This window comes from Diceros bicornis, chromosome 4 (genome assembly GCF_020826845.1).
Source record: "Diceros bicornis minor isolate mBicDic1 chromosome 4, mDicBic1.mat.cur, whole genome shotgun sequence".
NCBI lineage: Eukaryota > Metazoa > Chordata > Mammalia > Perissodactyla > Rhinocerotidae > Diceros > Diceros bicornis.
The window spans coordinates 906,699-923,853 of NC_080743.1; the positions used below are offsets into that span (position 1 = coordinate 906,699).

At 46.0% G+C, this 17,155-nt stretch overlaps 1 protein-coding gene across 1 annotated transcript in view; it reads left to right on the plus strand.

Moving 5' to 3' along the window:
• Positions 1–5,691: 5,691 nt before the first annotated feature.
• NFIA (nuclear factor I A) overlaps positions 5,692–17,155 on the plus strand; it is a 347,625-nt gene continuing 336,161 nt past the window's right edge. Inside the window, exons 1-2 of the mRNA XM_058538169.1 lie at positions 5,692–6,051; positions 15,824–16,355. Coding sequence (XP_058394152.1) covers positions 6,049–6,051; positions 15,824–16,355 — 535 coding nt within the window. The 5' untranslated portion in view covers positions 5,692–6,048. The remainder of the gene's footprint in view (positions 6,052–15,823; positions 16,356–17,155) is intronic.

Below are 17,155 nucleotides of genomic sequence, written 5' to 3' on the forward strand. Positions count from 1 at the left end.
GTGCCTGGGTAAATCTTCCAGGTACCCAGCTAGACTTTAGAGCCTCTCTTCGGTTTGGATAATTGACCGTTTCCTTCTCCTACCAGATTCACTGACTGTTTCTTTCTTTCCCAGGCTTCTTTTCGACTTTGATACCAGGGACAGTTATTCACTCCTTTCCCATTCCTGCAGCATGCCCTTTGCATGATGTAATGGCACTGGCACTGGGCTGGGGATTAATTCTTTACCAGCTGTGTGGCCATGCACTAGCTACTTGGCTCTGCTGGTTTCAGGTTTATCATCTGTAAGACGTGGTCCTTGGAGACTTCTCCTTCATGAACCACAAGCTCGTACTTTGCTACCCTGGCTTTCATCAAGACACAGATTTCCTCTCTCTGGTCATCCCAGCAGCTTGGTTGTGTGACATCATCTTTGGTCCTCAGGAACCTGTGCAGTTTATTTCGGTGTGTCTAAGAGGGATGGGTCTGGGGGGAGTGGGAAGTGGGGAGTTGTCATTCAATGGGTGCAAAGTTTCAGCTAGGCTAGATGAGTAAGTTCTAGATCTCTGCTGTACAACACGGTGCCTACAGTTACTAGTGCAGTGCTGTGCCTTTGCAGGGTTGTGAAGAGGATAGCTCTCGTGTTAAATGTCCTTACCAAAGAAAGGAGGGGGACACAGGGAAGCTCTGGGAGGTGTTGGACACGTCTATCCCCTTGACTGTGGTGATGGCGCCATGGGCGTTTAGGTTAAATATGTGCAGTTCTTTGTATAGCAATTATACCTGAATAAAGCTGTTTTTTTTAAAAGGACGGGTCATGGGTTTACCTTTGATTATGATTAGAGCCAGCTTACCATTAAAATGGTACCTTAAACATTTTGAAGGCTGAACTCTTTCCTAAGCCAGACATCATAGCTAGAGCTTTCGGGGGGGAATGCTAAATGAACTGAATTCTCTTCAACCACTCACTAAGCCAACCACCTCGAGTAACTCCCTACAGTTTCCTGAGCCTTAGTCTTCTCATTGGTGAGGATGACAATGCCTGACTTACGTACTCAGAAGGAAAGTTAAAGGTGATAGCGTGTGTGGAAGGCCTGTGAAAAGCAAACTCAATGTCCTACTGTTTATACTTAAAACTTCCCCCTGGTGATAATGCCATGTCCATGTGTTATTCCACCAGAGTGCAAGGCTGGAAGAGGTAACCATCTGCTCATCTCCTCACTCACACATTGATTTACCAAACATTGATTGCAGATCTACGATGGCACTTTGCTCATGGGGATACGATATGAATGAGGTCATTGCACTTTCCAGGAGCTCGCAGTCTGGTAGACAAACATGGATACACAATGTGATGGGAGCCGTCCTGCAGGTGCACGTAGGATGTGAGAACACACGGAAGGGACTCACCAGTTCTGCCTGGGGGAGTGGGAAGTAGTGTTAAACTGGTTCTTGAAACCAAATGAGTGGAACAGGGAGAAAACTTTAGGGACTTCGGGGCAGAAAAAATCACCCAAACGAGGCATGTGAGGAATGAACACGTGTGGTGTGTTCAGAAGATGATCAAAAGAGAAAAGTGACTCATTAGTGTGGCTGGATGAGGGGGCAGCAGAGAGAGAGAGGAGGGTCTGGAAAAGGAGGCTGATAATAAAATCAAATGTATTCTGTACCAAGTTGGGGGAAAGCCGTAAGATTTTAGAGAGGAGATCATCCAAAGGTACCATGCGATTGTTTTATAATCTTGATTATTAGTTAAAGTAAGATGAGGCTGCTATATCTGAGACCTCAAAACACGGTGCTTATATACGACCCAGGCTGGAGAGGCAGCTCTGCTCCACGTGGTCATTCAGGGACCCCAGATTCTCTCCAGAACACTGTTCTCCTGTCTCCCAGGGCATTGTCCTGGTCTTTGTAATTGAAGTTGGGTCTCTAATATGGCTTCATTGCAGCCTTTGGAAAGGCTACAAGTTTGTAACAAATGGCTTTTAAGCAAGTGATATGGAAGTTGGACTCGACAATTCGTATTCTATTGAGAAGATCTTAATCACAAGTCATGCCTATCTGCAAGGAAGGCTAGAAAATACAGGCTCTCAACTGTTAATCTGTGCGTCCAAGAATAGAGAGAGAACAGATTTGAGGGACAATAGTCTGCCACAACTTGCTTATTTGGGAGCCTTATCAATTCCTGGATTTAAATTTGCTTCTAGTATTTATCATTTATATTGCTACGTCGGTCCTCTAACTGCCAGTGTTGATTACTTAGTCTAAAAAGTGCTTTGGATGATCTAGGATTTACCCAGGCAAATCAAGAAGATGTGGACTATATCTGTGTTCAATGTTCAACTTAGTTCACAAATTAAAACTTTATTATTAGAAAAATATTGGAGTTTTGAATTATGTTCCTAATACTGTAAGACTCTGTGTTCTAGTCTCCATACCAATGCCCTACAAGAGGATTAAGTTTATATTGGGGTCAACAAAGCAGAATTCCTGGAAGAGCCTACTATTTACAAGGCATAAAGCCAGCCTACGAGGAAACACGAGGCTCTCAATGGGGTTGGCCACCCAGAGTCACCCTATTTGCAGTGAGGCTGATTTTCCGAAGCACGGTGGGGCTGAGGTTGCTGGAATGCAAATTCGCCCAGTGGAAAGAGCCAACATAGAGTAAACACTGGATCCATGTGAGCTATTGTTATTGTCACTGGTATTATTTTTAAATTATTTAAAGTTGGATTTAAGGATATAGAAGTGGCAATTTGTAGGTAAGGAGAGCCTCTTGCACTAATAGTAGGTCTTCCCATGCACCTTGTGGGTCTTGGGACTTGAGGAGAGTCTGGAACAACTTCACTCTTCCACTGTCCCTGTTGATCAGAGTCCCTGAAAACTAACGTCAGTGAGGTCTGCCTTGCCTCCTCGCCTCTCCCCCACCGTCCTCTCCTCTGTCCTTCTCTCTTGCTCATCCATTCCTGCTGTGCTAAGTGAGGACTTCTTTCTCTCACCTCTTCCTAACTGGTTTCTTTGCCTCCATCGCTAGAATGATCTTTCTAATTTCCAAATCTTACTTCTACATCTTTTGCTTAAATACCTTTGATGTCTCCCCAATCCCTCAAGGGGAAGTTTAAAGGGCTCACGAGGCTGTCTGCCATTTTGCCTCAGCTTGCCTCTCTAACTTCATCTCCAGTTACTGTGATACAGGCTGGAGCGAGCCCATTTTCTGGCCCATTGCATATCCTGGCATCACTGTGCTTTCCTGGACAGGAATGCCCTGCCCTCCCTTGTCCATCTGATAAACGCATACTTCTGGCCCAACACAAATGTCATTTTCTCTTTTAGAGCCTTCCATGACTCTCTCTCTGCACATCCAGGCAAAACCGGTCATCCTACCATCTGTATTCCTATTGCCCTTCATGTCCACCTAAGCTGGACAGAGCACTCACCACATTACATTATTAATCTTTGTGTCTTGTCTTCCCTGTTGGACTGAGCTTCTTGGAGGCAGGGATCCTGTCTTATTCTCTGTATCCCCAGCTCTTAGAACATTCAATCTGCCTAGGACATGGTACATACTAAACAGAGTAGATTATTGTTATAGCTACCGTATATTGAGCACACATAATGTACTAGGTAATTTACGTATGTTATCTGAATATCTCCCATTTTCCAGATGAGGAGTTGAAAGCTTACAGAGGTTAAATAATTTGCCTGCAGTCACATAGTAGGACCAACATTAATACCTAAGTTGGACTCCAAAGCCTACATTACATCGTTGTTGACTAGATGGACATCTAAAAGGTCACTGTGGAAATGGTGCTAACCTCCCCCGTTAAGCTGAGTCAATGCACACAAAACCCACTATTACCCCCTACTGACCAGGCCTGGCTGGCTTAGCACTGGGGCTATTCAGACTGGGGCATCTAGGAGACCTCGTGTGCATTTCAAAGGCTCTTAGCTCTTGACAAAACAGTGCACCATTCTCAGAATGGCTTCACGTCCTCTTGTACAGGTGCTATGAACCATCTCAAGGTCACAGAGCCTCGCATCAGCTGAACTAGGCCTAGAACTTCTTGGTTACTTGAAAGTCTTTTTTCTTCTTACTGAATCCACTACATCCCATGTAGTGTATTTCTAGGGTGAAAGTAGTATGCCAAGTAGAAATGGATGCTCAGTGGAGCAGGCCAGGATTAAATGCCACAGACTTTCTAGAGCAAGACAACGCCTGAATCTGTAAGAGGCAGGCCAGAACAGGAAAGCCTGTCTGACACCAAGGGCAGCCATAGCACCGCATCTGTCAGCAATGCCACATCAGTTACTGGTGGTGAAGTGCAAGCCTAAAGCCAAAAATGTAGTTCAGAATAAAACAGGAGGTTTCCCTAAGCTCTAATTTAACTGTGCAAGGTCCTGTTATTAATTAATTAGGTACCACCACCAAGGAAAGTTAAGAAAATCAGACAACTGCCAGGTGGCTTCCTATGCCTCTTGACTTCTGATTGGATCATTTTTATCAAGTGAGCTAAGCACACATTTTCCTGTAACTCAGTTATTCAGGAAAACGTCCTAAGCTACTTAACTGACGCAAAGCAAACACATTAAAAAAAAAAAACGCACTAGCCTGGTTGTGATGCTTTCCATTTAAAGGGACAGACTCCCTCTCTTTAGAGTTGTCGCCGCCCCCGCCCCCCTCCAATGGCTAGTTTGTTGCTTAAAACAAACACATAAAAGGTTGACATTGAAATACCCGGACCACATGGTCTTAAAGAATTTGGGCTAACGAAATAAGATGAATCAGTGAGATGAAGGACTTAATGTTCCAATAATTATCTTAAAAAAACAAAAGCCTTTTTAAATGTCAAAACTCTTACGGCTCCTCTCTTGGGGGGAGGGGAGGGGTGCGTTAAACTTTGTGGAACCCAGCTTTTGCAAGGACATTGACAAATTCGATGTTTGGCAATTAAATTAGAATTTCCCTGCATCTCCTGCTTTAAAGGAACAGCTTTATTCTTGAGGGAGCCCGCCTCACCCTTCTATGTTCAGTCATCTGCAGAGCAGAACCAATTCCTTGCCGTTCCGAACCCAGAGCAGCAGCTTTATTTCACTGCAAGTTCTCGGTGACATTCTGCACTCTCCTGATTTAATGCCCCAGGGAGGATCTTTAACTCTTGGTCTAACCAGTGCAGATAAAGGTTAAATCTCTCACTAAGCATCATGAACCAGCCTAATAACTCACGAGAGGCTACGGAAAGCAGGTGTGCAGACTCGATTAAAACGCGCAAAAGACCCGCACGACGCAGGCAAAGGCGCTCCGCCCTCACATCGCCCAGCGCCGCTGCGAGGCCCGGGGACGTCTGCGCCGGGAGCCGGACCCCGCGGCCACCGCGCGCCGGGCCCGCCGACCCCGGGCCCGCCGACCCCGGGCCCGCTCGCGGCCGAGCCCCGGCCGGAGCCTGCGCGCGACGCCGGGGCTCCGATTGGCCGCGCGCCGGGAGGAGGGGTCTGGCGGGGAGGAGGGAGGAGGGGCGAGGGGGCCAGGCCTGTCTCTGCGCGTCCCGGCCCCTCCTCGCCCAGGTCGACCCGGCCCCCGCCCCGCGCGCCCCCCCCGCCCCTTCCTGCGCGTCCCGACCCCCTCCCGCCGCTCCCGCCCCTCCGCTGGGCGCCGGCCTCGTGCGGGTTCGGGGCAAATTGCAGCGGCTGCGGAAATCACCGGGGGTGGGGGGCGGGCACGGGAATCGATCGCAACTTCTGCAAAGTCTCGTGCGATCCAGACGCGCGAGGGAACCCGGAGGCCGAGGAGCCGCAGCCCGGCTCGGACCGCGCTCGAGAGCGGAGGGCAGTGGGGGAGGCAGAGCGCGCCCTGCGGTGGCAGAGCCTCCGGATTTGGAGTGAAAAAGAAAAAAAAAAAAAAAAATCTCCAAGAAGCCTGCAATTGGCCAACAGCTTTTAAAAAAATCTCTTCCGGGTTTTCAACGGTTCCAAGTTTATTTCGATTTTTTTTAATGCAAAAAAAAGGGGGACAGCAAATGAAGCAATTCGTCTGAACATTTTAAAGTTTCTCACGTACTCTTTTTACATTGCAATGGTACGTGGTGCATCTTAAACTTTCTATTTCGCGTTTATACGACATGCGTTTTATAAACAACAATAATGGTAGAATGGTTTTGTTTAATGGCTAAGACTTTAAAATTTCTCTAGCTTGCATATGCATTTAAGTGATTGCTGGTAAATGTCTATTGTGATGGTTTTGTTTTAAAGATGTAGCTTTGTGGATGGCGTTTTTTGCTATGTGCAGCGGAGACCCGGTTTCCTTTTTTTTCCCCCCCGAGATTTGAAAAAATTGCTGAGCTTCACAGATTTTTTTCCTCCTAGCGCTTGCTCGGTTCCAGAAAGGGGAAAAAAATCCTGTACGTGCTCTGTTCTGTAAAAAGACGTCTGGCCTCAGCAGTCAACCTAACCCGAAAAGAAATGTCTGGACCGGGAGAATAATTGACGATTCGATCCTCTAATCAATGGGACAGCATGGGAGATTGACAAAAGCTTCATCCAATCATGAGGAAGCTTGGGTGTGCAATGGCTCGCAGTAGCCAGGGGGGCGGGCACAGAGGCTCTGAAGTTCTCTGCGGCTCCGGAGGGATGGTGTGGTTCAAGCTGTCACGGCGGCAGGCTCTTCCGGATTTAGCAAGCACAATAGGAAAGAGTTTTCGAATTTAAGAAAAAAGAACTGATTGGGGGATTTTTGCGTGAATCGTATGCCTCTTTCATTGCCTTTTGGAAAAAGTCAGAAAAATTCTGCTACAGAAATATTTGTTTGCATTAATTATTATTTTTAAATTCAGGGAAGTTGTTAACTATTGTGGAAGGCGAGGTTCAACTTTTTAAAATGTGTGGCTTAAACACTTGCGTGAACTGTGGAGCTGTCGTGAGCTTTGGGAAGTGATCTGTTGCATGCTCAGCATTGCAAAACCTCACTCTGCTCGTCTTAGAAGCTTGGGCTTTTCAAGAGCTTTGAAGGCGTGGTTCAGGCAAGCCTCTCGAACTCTAAACAGCTTTAAGGGAGAGAGAATGTTTTACAGGTGGACTAACAGCTGTTTTATACATTTGAAAGAAAGGGGGGAAAAGTTTTTTCTTGACTTTTCTTGAATTCTGCTGTTTACATGTATGGTCAGTAGCAAATAGGACATTGACTGGCCAAGTGTGCATTTCTTCTTGTTGCCACAACCACCCCTGCGGAGGGTTCCTGTGGCAGATTGCTGACTCGGCAACTCGGCTGGAGTCTGGCCTGGGACAAGCCTTTGACACCAGTCCAGTGGGAACCAACTGCAGTAGCTTGTCTTGGAGACAGTAACTGGCAGCCTCTGACTAAAATATATCCCTCTCTTCCTTCTTGCTGAGCATTGTAGACACCTAATTCTGTTGGGAAATGAATGGAAAATAATATGGGCTCTTTCCCATCTTTGGATTAAATTCCCATCCAGCTATTTCCTAAGGGGTTAGGCCTTCTAATCAAATCTGGTTTGAAAATTTGATGTAAGAATCCACTTGGATGCTCCGTTCAGCAGCAGGACTCAATTTAGGAATATATGCATATAAGAAAAATCTGTGCACAAGTGACCAGCAGGTCAAAAAACTAGAAAAGAAAAATGTTGGAAAATGTTAGTGATAAAGTTAATCCTGGTAAGAACTAGTTAATGGTGTTGTCAGTTGTGAACCCCAATTTTATCTTCACTGCTTTGGGCGTTAAAATCCAAATCATATTAATAAGATCTTCCTATTAAATAACCTCTGACATAAGTGGTATTTGAGATGTACACATAAGTGAAACCTCATTGACGTAATTTATACATCTAAGAGGATTTCACTAAAACTGGCAAGGTAACATTTCTGCAAATAAAACATAGTAAATGCAAGGCTGGGCTGTGTGCCAGGAAGAATATGGATAGCAGAGAGCATGACAGGAGGCTCCTTTACGCAGAGACAATCCCATTTCGAGACAGCCTCCCAGCACTTGCAAAATAAATGATTGGAGGGGCTATTTCCAATAAGGGGTTTCTCCTTCCTAACAATGGGTCATTTATGTGATTGCAGTAAACTAGTTTTCATACTTCACCTGCGTCTCCTACACTGGTCTCTCCTCTCTTTCTTCTCTCCTCCCTCCATCCCTGCCCTCTCTCCAGTGTCTCAGTATCTTTGTGAAATCTGGACAAAGATTTCCTTCTGCAACTTGGGAAGAGGGGAGAGAGTTGGAAATGTTTTTTACCCCCAGCCTGCCCTTTGAGGAACATCTGTTTCTTTGTGTGTGTGTTTAAATTTATGCCTGTTGGAGAGAAAGTTACCAGAAGCCTTTCTGTAACTGTAACTCTTCTACTGTATTTTTCTCAGTCCGGTTTCCAAAGGCTGTAGCTGGAACCGTGCTTTGTGGAGTTTCCCCGCCTCCCTCCTCGGCGGGTAGGAGCGCGGAGCGGATGTGAAGGGCTTTGGTGCTGAACTTGGAGCCAGCCCTTGCCTAGAGGGCGCAAACAATCGTCCCAGATCCAAAAGTCTTACGGAGGGCGCCAAAAGTTACTTAAGATAATATTGCTAACCGCAGAGAGCTGGAAATCGCGGGCACGTCCACTGCTGCAACAAAAGAAGTTTTTAAAGTAGAAATATCAGCATTAAATTACTTTTCCCCATTTTTTTTTAAACCAGGGCAACATGCCAATCCTTTTTAAAAACTCTTCCTTTTTTTCTTGAGATTCAATTAAAAGTAAGAATCTCTGCTGTTTTGGGAAGAGGCAGATGTGAAGTCTCTCTTAATACACCAAAAGAGAGATTTTAATCCGCTCCAGAAGAGCGCTTCCCAGGAGGGCACGCTCGGACAGTAACTTCTGCTGTGCCTCAGTTCCATGTTGGGACCGCCAGCCAGAAACTTCTGTCGAGGAAACTTGGAGCGAGGTGAAGTTATAGATCCCAGCAAAGGTTTCCGTGGCCAGGGATGTTGTTTCTGAAACTCGGCTGCGCTTTTAGGACATTTCTCCCCCACTGAAATCCAAGAGGAACCAAGGAAAAGCAGTTGTTTAGTTTGGAAAATGGGACTCTCGCATTAAAGGTTTAAGTCATTATTTCCCCTCACCTCTTAATAAACAATCTGAGAGATGTCCAAGGATATGTAGGAGTGGGGTATGGGAAAATGGTCTCTTGAGAATTCAGGATTATTTCAGCAATAAAGTAACTGGAAAACAAACAAAATAACTTTAGACAGATGCAGAATATTTCAGAGAGTTTTATTTTGCTTTCTGCAGGAGCGTATTTCTTGCTCCCTTACTTTAAAAAAGGGGAGAGGGCAGTCTGAATGAGTGGCCTTAACCTTCCCCTCACCCTTACTCGCAGGGTGGGCACTCCTAGGGGAATGTCCCCCTGTCAGCTTGCTAGCTGTGCAGCCTCTGCCAAGGTGCAGGTTCCCGTCTCTGGGCCAGTGTCTTTCCTCCGGGAATTTTGAGCAGGATTCGCAAATGCAGCAGGCTGCAAACTAGAGGGAGGGAGACAAGGAGAAGACACGGGGGTCTGGAGGAAGGAGGTGCACTTTTTTTTTTTTTTTTCCAGCAGGGAGGAGAGCCTAGAGAGAAAATATGAGGTTAAAAAAACTGGAAAAGCAGGCTTATCGGCAACTTGCCAAACCCTAAAAACCACCCCTCTTTTCTGCCAAAACAATACTTTAGCAAACCTAAAATAATTGCAGGAAGCTCTTTTCCATTTCAAGAACTATTACCTGGGGGAGGGAAAAAGAGGGATTCTTAAACGGCACCCCTGCAGAGGTGTCCCTGGAACAGGGACGGTAATGATGGCTTGTGCCCAGTTCTGGGCACGCATTTGTGGACCAGAATATCCTCCTTCCCTAAGGGGACATCCCTTTCACATATTTTTTTCTCCAAAAAAGAAAAAGATGTCAAAGCTAAAGCACTGCTGTTGCTGAACGTGGTAGAACTTTTTCTATGGCGTCTGTGCTCAAACCCACTGGTTTCACAGTTCTGGGAGGAGAACGCTCGTTAATCTCCGCCTCCCTTTCTCCAGACAACCCCCCCCCAAATCCGGTGAATCTTCTGTGCGAATTTCCCCCCCACCCACCCACACCCCTGCTTCTGAATGCCACAGGACTGAAACGGCACAAAGTTTGCCGGATTTTGTGCATAATTACCTCTGCCGACGATCTATTCCCACAGAAAGCTTCGTGGAGAGATTACAATGCTTTGAGCCGTACCGCATTTCAGAGGCAAAAAAAGTTACCTAGGAGGTCGGATTTTTTAGAAAAATTAGCATCCACGCCAGTCTGCCCCCGCCGTGCGCCCGCTCTCGACGCCCACGCGGTGGGCCGGCGGGCACCTGGCGGACCCTGTCCTCCCCGCACGGCGTCCGCGGAGGTCTGCGGCGCGGGGGCAGGGCCGGGAAAGTAGTTTTGTTTGCTCAAGCACATCCTGTGCGGCCTCTGCTGCCCGGAGCTCAGCCTGAAACCGCGCCGCGCCGCGCTCCCCGGTCCTGCGGGGCGGGGGGGCCGGGAGGAGGGGGGCGGAGAGGAGAGGCGAGGAGGGGGGAAGAGCGAGAGGAGAGAGGAGGGGGAGGAGAGGGGAGCGGCGGAGCGAGCGGGGGAGAGCCCGGAGCGCCAGGCGAGAGCGAGGCGCCGGCGGAGAGGGACCGCCGGCCGCTCCGCCGCAGCCCCCCCGGCGCCGCAGCCGCCCCCCCGTGCCCCGCCGGCCGTGCGGTGCGGAGCGGAGCCGAGCGAGGCGCGGCGGCGGGCAGGGCGGGCGGCGGCGCGGCGCCTTTAACGCCCGGCCGCGGACATGCCCAGCGCCGAGTAGGCTCGAGGCGGGGTTAAAGTTCGGCGCGTGGAGCGGCAGGAGCGCGGCGGCCGCGGGAGCCGCGGCGATGTGAGCGCGGGGCTCCCGCCTGTCCCTCGGCGCCCGCACTCGCCGGTCCCCGCGCGCTCGGCAGCGATGTACTCTCCGCTCTGCCTCACGCAGGTAGGCGGGGGCCGGGCCGGGCGGGGGCTGCGGGCCGGGCGCGGCGGCGGGGCTGCGGGGCCGGTGCGGGGCCCGCGCGCGCGCGCGGGGCCGCGGCGGCGGAAAGTAACTTTGTCTCCACGCGGCCCCCTCCCCGCCGCCCGCGGCACGGGCTCATGGCGCCCCGAGGACCGCGCTCGGGACGCGGGGCTGCGGCCGGCTCGGCGCCCGCACGTGTGGGCGGCCGCGGCCCCGCGCGCGCAGGGCGGCCGGAGCGGCCCCGGTGCGGGGAGGGCTCGGCCCGCGCCCGCCGCCCCCGGCTCTCCGCCCGCTCCGGTGCCGGCGCGGGGCCGCGGGGCTCGGCGGAGCGGGGCTGCGTGGGCGCGCGTCCCCCGCGGATCCCGCGTCCCCGCCGCCGCGTCCGGGAAAGTTGGCGCCGGACGAGCCGCGCTGCGCAGGAGGCCCGGGCGCCGCTCTCCTCGGCGGGCGTGGGTCTCGGTCCCCGCCGTCCGCTCCGGGCGCTCCCTTTCCATCCCTTCGCGGCTGCTCCGCCCCGGGCAGAATACTGAAACTTCAGGGCTCCAAATCTGGGCCCTTTTGAATATATGATTTATTTTTGTTTGACTAAAAGGCATGAAATTAAAGTGACTTTGCTCTTTTAAAAGAAAGAGGAAAAATGCGTGAGCCTTCATACTGTTTGGTACATTGGGATCTGACCATTAATCACTCCACGAAGTTGTATGCTTCATGCAAAGTGTTTATTCACCGTCCCTGGAAAACCTACCGCCACCGCTTGCCTTCCTGCAGCAGGAGATAACGGTTTAACCCGAATACTTTCTGGAAGGCTAGAAAGTATCAATAGTTTTCTTTCTCCTCTCTCGATTCTGGATTTATTTCCCACATGACGCCCCTTCTTATTGCAATATCCAGCGGTAATAGTACTGGCTATTTGATCTCAGAAGACTCTTAAATGCATCTTTTATGTTGAAATGGCCTGTTTGGGATTTAGGCCTAGCATTAATAATGGATAGCAGGGGCTTTTAGTTATTGTAAAAGTTTTTTTATTTTCCCTTAACAAACTTCTAAAGTTCTTATTTTAGTAACTTGTGGAAGTATGGAATGAAACTTTTCCAACCACTTCTGGTGAGGTTCACAATTGCATATGGATAAGATGCAAAGTGTAAGATAATTTGAATGAGTTACTACTACAGTGAAAATGCTGAGATTCGAAGGCTGAAGTTGTAGCTGGCAGGAGTTTGCAACACAGAACTTGCAGATAATACCAGTGTGCAGCGGTGGGAAAGGACCCTCACAGACACCTTAGCGTCTCTGGAGCCGACCCTCAGAAGAGAGATTTATGTTTAGGGCTGGTGCCCATGTGGGGATACCTGTGTGTCTGTGCAGGCCCAGAGCACAGTCACGTGTTTGACAAGGTTGGGTTCTCCTGGTTCATGAGCTCTTATCACATTAACAAAGTTGGATTAAAAAAAAATTGGCGGTGTGATTGATACATTCACTAGGCCTTCTTCTGCAAACACCACTAAGAGAAATGCTTACTTAAGCTAATAGTTTATAAAGAAAATATACACTAAATAGTGAATGAAGGCCATATATTTTATGAGTTCTTTTAAAAATGGATTTACCATTTATTTAACTTGCTGGAATATTTATAAAGCTTTAGAGTCAGTTTTAAAAAGAAAAACTTAGGTAGTTTATCGGTCATTAAAGAAAGTCTAGTAAGCCCAGTGATAAAAGTACTCTAAATGGAAAAGTAAACACCATATACGTGTATGCAATTTTTAAAAACTTTATCAGGAAAATGCCAGACACCTTATTTTAACCTATATAGACATATCATAACCAAATCATGTACCTGGCTCTAGAGTGAGAACCCGGTAGAAATGTATAGGTGAACGTTTAAAAGAAGTAGTCCCAGAAATATCAGCATTCAGTGGTTCTTAAACTTGGCTTCCTTACAAACAGATCACCGAGTAAGATGCTGATTCAAAGTCACACTACTTTTGAAACAGGTTTTCAGGTTTGTTTTTATTGGTGGCCTGTAACTTTCTCACTGAGTACATATGTAAAATAGTCTTTGTTTTCTCTGGTATACTTTTGAAATACTACATACCTTATGGTGATATGTGCAGCAACATGATTTATAAGGGCATACTATTTTTTTAAACTAATTTCTGCTGTGCCTGGACATTTCCTACGAGTTAGTGGTATTTTTTAGTTTGATGTTCTGGAATATCTCTAATTGTGAGTTGAGGAAGGTAAGTAGCACTTTAGTTGTACGTGTGAGTAAAGTTATACAAAATACTGTGCACTTTTATTGGCACATTCTTGAAAGCTTTGGGGAGTAATAAGTTGTAAATACTTTTGATGCAAAATTGGGGGCTTAGATTATTCTTAATGATTACTTGCCATAGTTGGCCTCATTTAAGGATTTTTCTGATGAGATATATGGACATTTGGTTGGCAGGTAAACAAAATCCTTGTGAACGCAAAGGAACGCAGTTTGCAGTTCTCTGAGAAGCATATTGGGAGTATCTTTGAACACTGAAATACCATGTTAGAATGTTTATTTAAAATGTTTATCATCATTAATAGAGTTTTTTAGTAAGATAACATTTTAAGATAAATATTAATTGTTTGGAGCTAAGTTATTCTTTGCATTATAGAATGGGGCTGAGACTTTAAAATGAAATCCTCCGTTTGGTGAAGGCTCAGTTTGTAGTTGAGGTCGACTCCACGAGTTCTCCGTGTGCTACCACAGAGCCTCGGTCCTCAGCATGTCCTGTGTATAGAGGAAAATCAGTTGGTGTGAAGGACTGTTTCACACCCAAAATTTATGTATTTTAGCGCATTTCAAGGATGAGCTCAGAATTTAGTAATGTTTAAATGCTTTGCGGTTTGGCATATACGTTATTAGATAAACCGTGCCTTGAAAAATGCCCCCCCCCCCCATTTCTCTCTTCTAAGGTATGGCAATAAGAAAGCTTCTCAAACATCAGAAATTAAAAAATGCTAATGGCTTGTGGTAAAGAATAATTCTTGTATTTTTCTCTGTTCCCTCTCTACTTAAAGAATGCACACGTTATAAAAGCTGACTTCTCTTTTGGATTCTTTTATTGAAAAGAGCAGTTTTCAAAGCTAAACTTGAAATACAGAGCCTGAAATTTGTCGAGAGAGGAGAAAAATAAATGTCAGTTACTGAAATGATTTATTATGTAGTATATTACTATATACTTACTTTAAAAAAACCGGTTGTATGTAGTGTTTAGATGATTGATTATAATTTATAATATTTTAACAGACTTGATTGTTAAAATATTTTACCAATTTTAACAGACTTGATTGTTAAAATATTTTACCAATTTTAACAGACTTGATTGTTAAAATATTTTACCAATTTTAACCACTCAGTTTACATATGAACATTTAAAAATTTGGTAATTGCTTTAATCATAATATTTTGGACATTCCAGTTACTTGTGCCTCTGAAGTATATATTTAGATGGATATTACAAACTGAAAAAGAATGCATTTTATAATATCTGTCTGTCCTACACTCTTTTAAAAAGGATCATCAAATATCTCTTTGGTTTTCTTATCCTCATTTATTTGAAAGTAAATAGTTTATCTTTTGGGGGGGGTTGTGCGGCGGAGAGAAGTTACGTAAGACTAGTGTGGGTTCATCAAAAGTTAGATGTACTCAAAGCTTTGTGGAGGTTACTGTTTAATTTTTTTTTAATTTTATATTTATATTTCTTCGGAAAATGTAAATTAAAGAATCAAACATTTTCAGAAATCAGTAAGAAAAATTTAAATGTTTTAAATTCAATTTTATTTTTAAATTGCTTGAATTTTAAGGAGAAACCATGAGGATTTTCCTGGAGTCTTGGAAACGTTGACTATACCAGGTTCTCTGTTTCTCCGTGAGAAGATGCCTGAAATATTATTTCCAAAAATTAAATAACTTATTCTGTTTTTCAAGGATGATTATTACTGAAGGTATTTCACGATCATATCAGTAAATTAAATGTATTTATTTGCAACAGTGTTGTCACAATGATGCATTCTGTTTACTATCTGGCGTGTACGCTTTTCTTTGTTTTTTCCTTTTTTTCTCCTTTTTGTTTTATTCCCATAGTATCAGCAACTATGTCTTGGACATAGATCTTTTATTTTAGTCTGATGAATATCAAATTCTTCTCTTCTTTTGTATATGGAGCTGCCAAATTTTTCCAAGTTTGTGACTCAAAAGAATTATGTGCAGCTGTAGTACTTAAAAAGGAATTAAGATGTTACCAAAATGACTGAGGAACAGATCAGAGTCTACATGCAATATTTTTAGAGGGAAAGTCTTTGTTTTCATTGATCATGGAGTGATTTTTGCTCCTGGACTTCCATAAACACTGACTGGCATCTGCATGTTTAGGATCTGCCAATCTGGCCGGGGAGCTCTGGCTGCGCCACCAGTGGTGAGGTCAAGGCTGGAGCAGCGTTACATGTGCCTTCCTTGAAATGGGGTTAAGATTATACGTTGTTGTAAGCATTTCAGTAAACTTCGCTCACTATCGGAAGGATTCCGGACCTCGGCCCGACGATAGAACCTGGTACCCTTTGGTGAACATGTCAAAACGTTTTTTAACTTTTAGCAATTTTCTTCTTTGAGATTGTGAGAAATGATACTGACGGTTTTCTTTTTTTCCTCTGGGACTTCCCATAGGGATCTTCTGTATGATTTTGGGAATGTAGTGCTTGAATCAAATTTCAAGTGAAATAAGGATATTTTTTTTAAGATGACCATCTGAAGAAAAGTTGTTTCCTTTGTTTTCATTATAGTCATATTTTTGTTTGTGTTCCTTTCCCTAGGATGAATTCCATCCTTTCATCGAAGCACTTCTGCCCCACGTCCGAGCCTTCGCCTACACGTGGTTCAACCTGCAGGCCCGAAAACGAAAATACTTCAAAAAACATGAAAAGCGTATGTCAAAAGAGGAAGAGAGAGCTGTGAAGGATGAGTTGCTGAGTGAAAAACCAGAGGTCAAGCAGAAGTGGGCGTCTCGACTTCTGGCCAAGTTGCGGAAAGACATCCGACCTGAGTACCGGGAGGATTTTGTTCTCACAGTCACGGGCAAGAAGCCGCCATGCTGTGTCCTTTCCAACCCTGACCAGAAGGGCAAGATGCGCAGAATTGACTGCCTCCGCCAGGCAGATAAAGTCTGGAGGTTGGACCTTGTCATGGTGATTTTATTTAAAGGTATTCCGCTGGAAAGTACTGATGGGGAGCGCCTGGTGAAGTCAGCACAGTGCTCCAACCCAGGGCTCTGCGTCCAGCCACACCACATAGGGGTTTCTGTTAAGGAGCTCGACTTGTATTTGGCATACTTTGTGCACGCGGCAGGTAAGTGCGGGCTGAGAAGGCGCTCCTCTCGCTTGTGTGTGTTTCTTTCCTGATGCCCTCTGCATGTGCCTGGCCACCCCTGAGTTTCCTAAGTCGCAGGCCTCATACCTCTGGACGGTGTCGTCCCCCAGGTGGACCGTCAGAACAGCCAGCAGCCACAGGTGTGAGGTGCCCCCATTCACGTGCAAGAGCATAGCTCGGAGGGAGTTCTCGCTCAGCTCAGGGCTTTTGGCAACAGTGTTATTAAAGGTGTTGGTAGTCAGTTATGTGATAGTTTAAGTCACGTTCTTTGATGGTGGACGCAAAGCTTCGTGAAAACCCCTGTTGGATAGAGTGGGTTCTAACTGGCAGGTGACCTGGTTAGAACTCGTTGAGTCTCTTTAGTTGCTTTCTTCTGGGAGTGTTGTTAACCCACGGGACCTTCTGGAACCCCTTACTAATTAAGAAGAGGTTGGAGGTAAGGTGACTATCAAGTTGCTGATCATTAACAAAGGAAAAAATCATTAATACGAAAACTTCGTAGCTTTGTATTTAGGAATTCTTAGTGTTCTAAGGTAGCTAAGGGAAAAAACAGACCAGCTCTAAGGAGTGATGGAGAGGTTAATCCTCAAAGTAACCACCTGTTACTTTGAAGTAACACAACTTTCTCAGTGTGTACTAGCACACTGAGAAATCGATATTGATAATTGATTTAATGAGTTGTTTTGATTTGAATTAAAGTTCTTTATTGTTTCCGGGCTGTTTTCGAGGCATGTCATACCTGTGCGTATTACGCTGTTTAGAGTGGCATTCAGGATGAA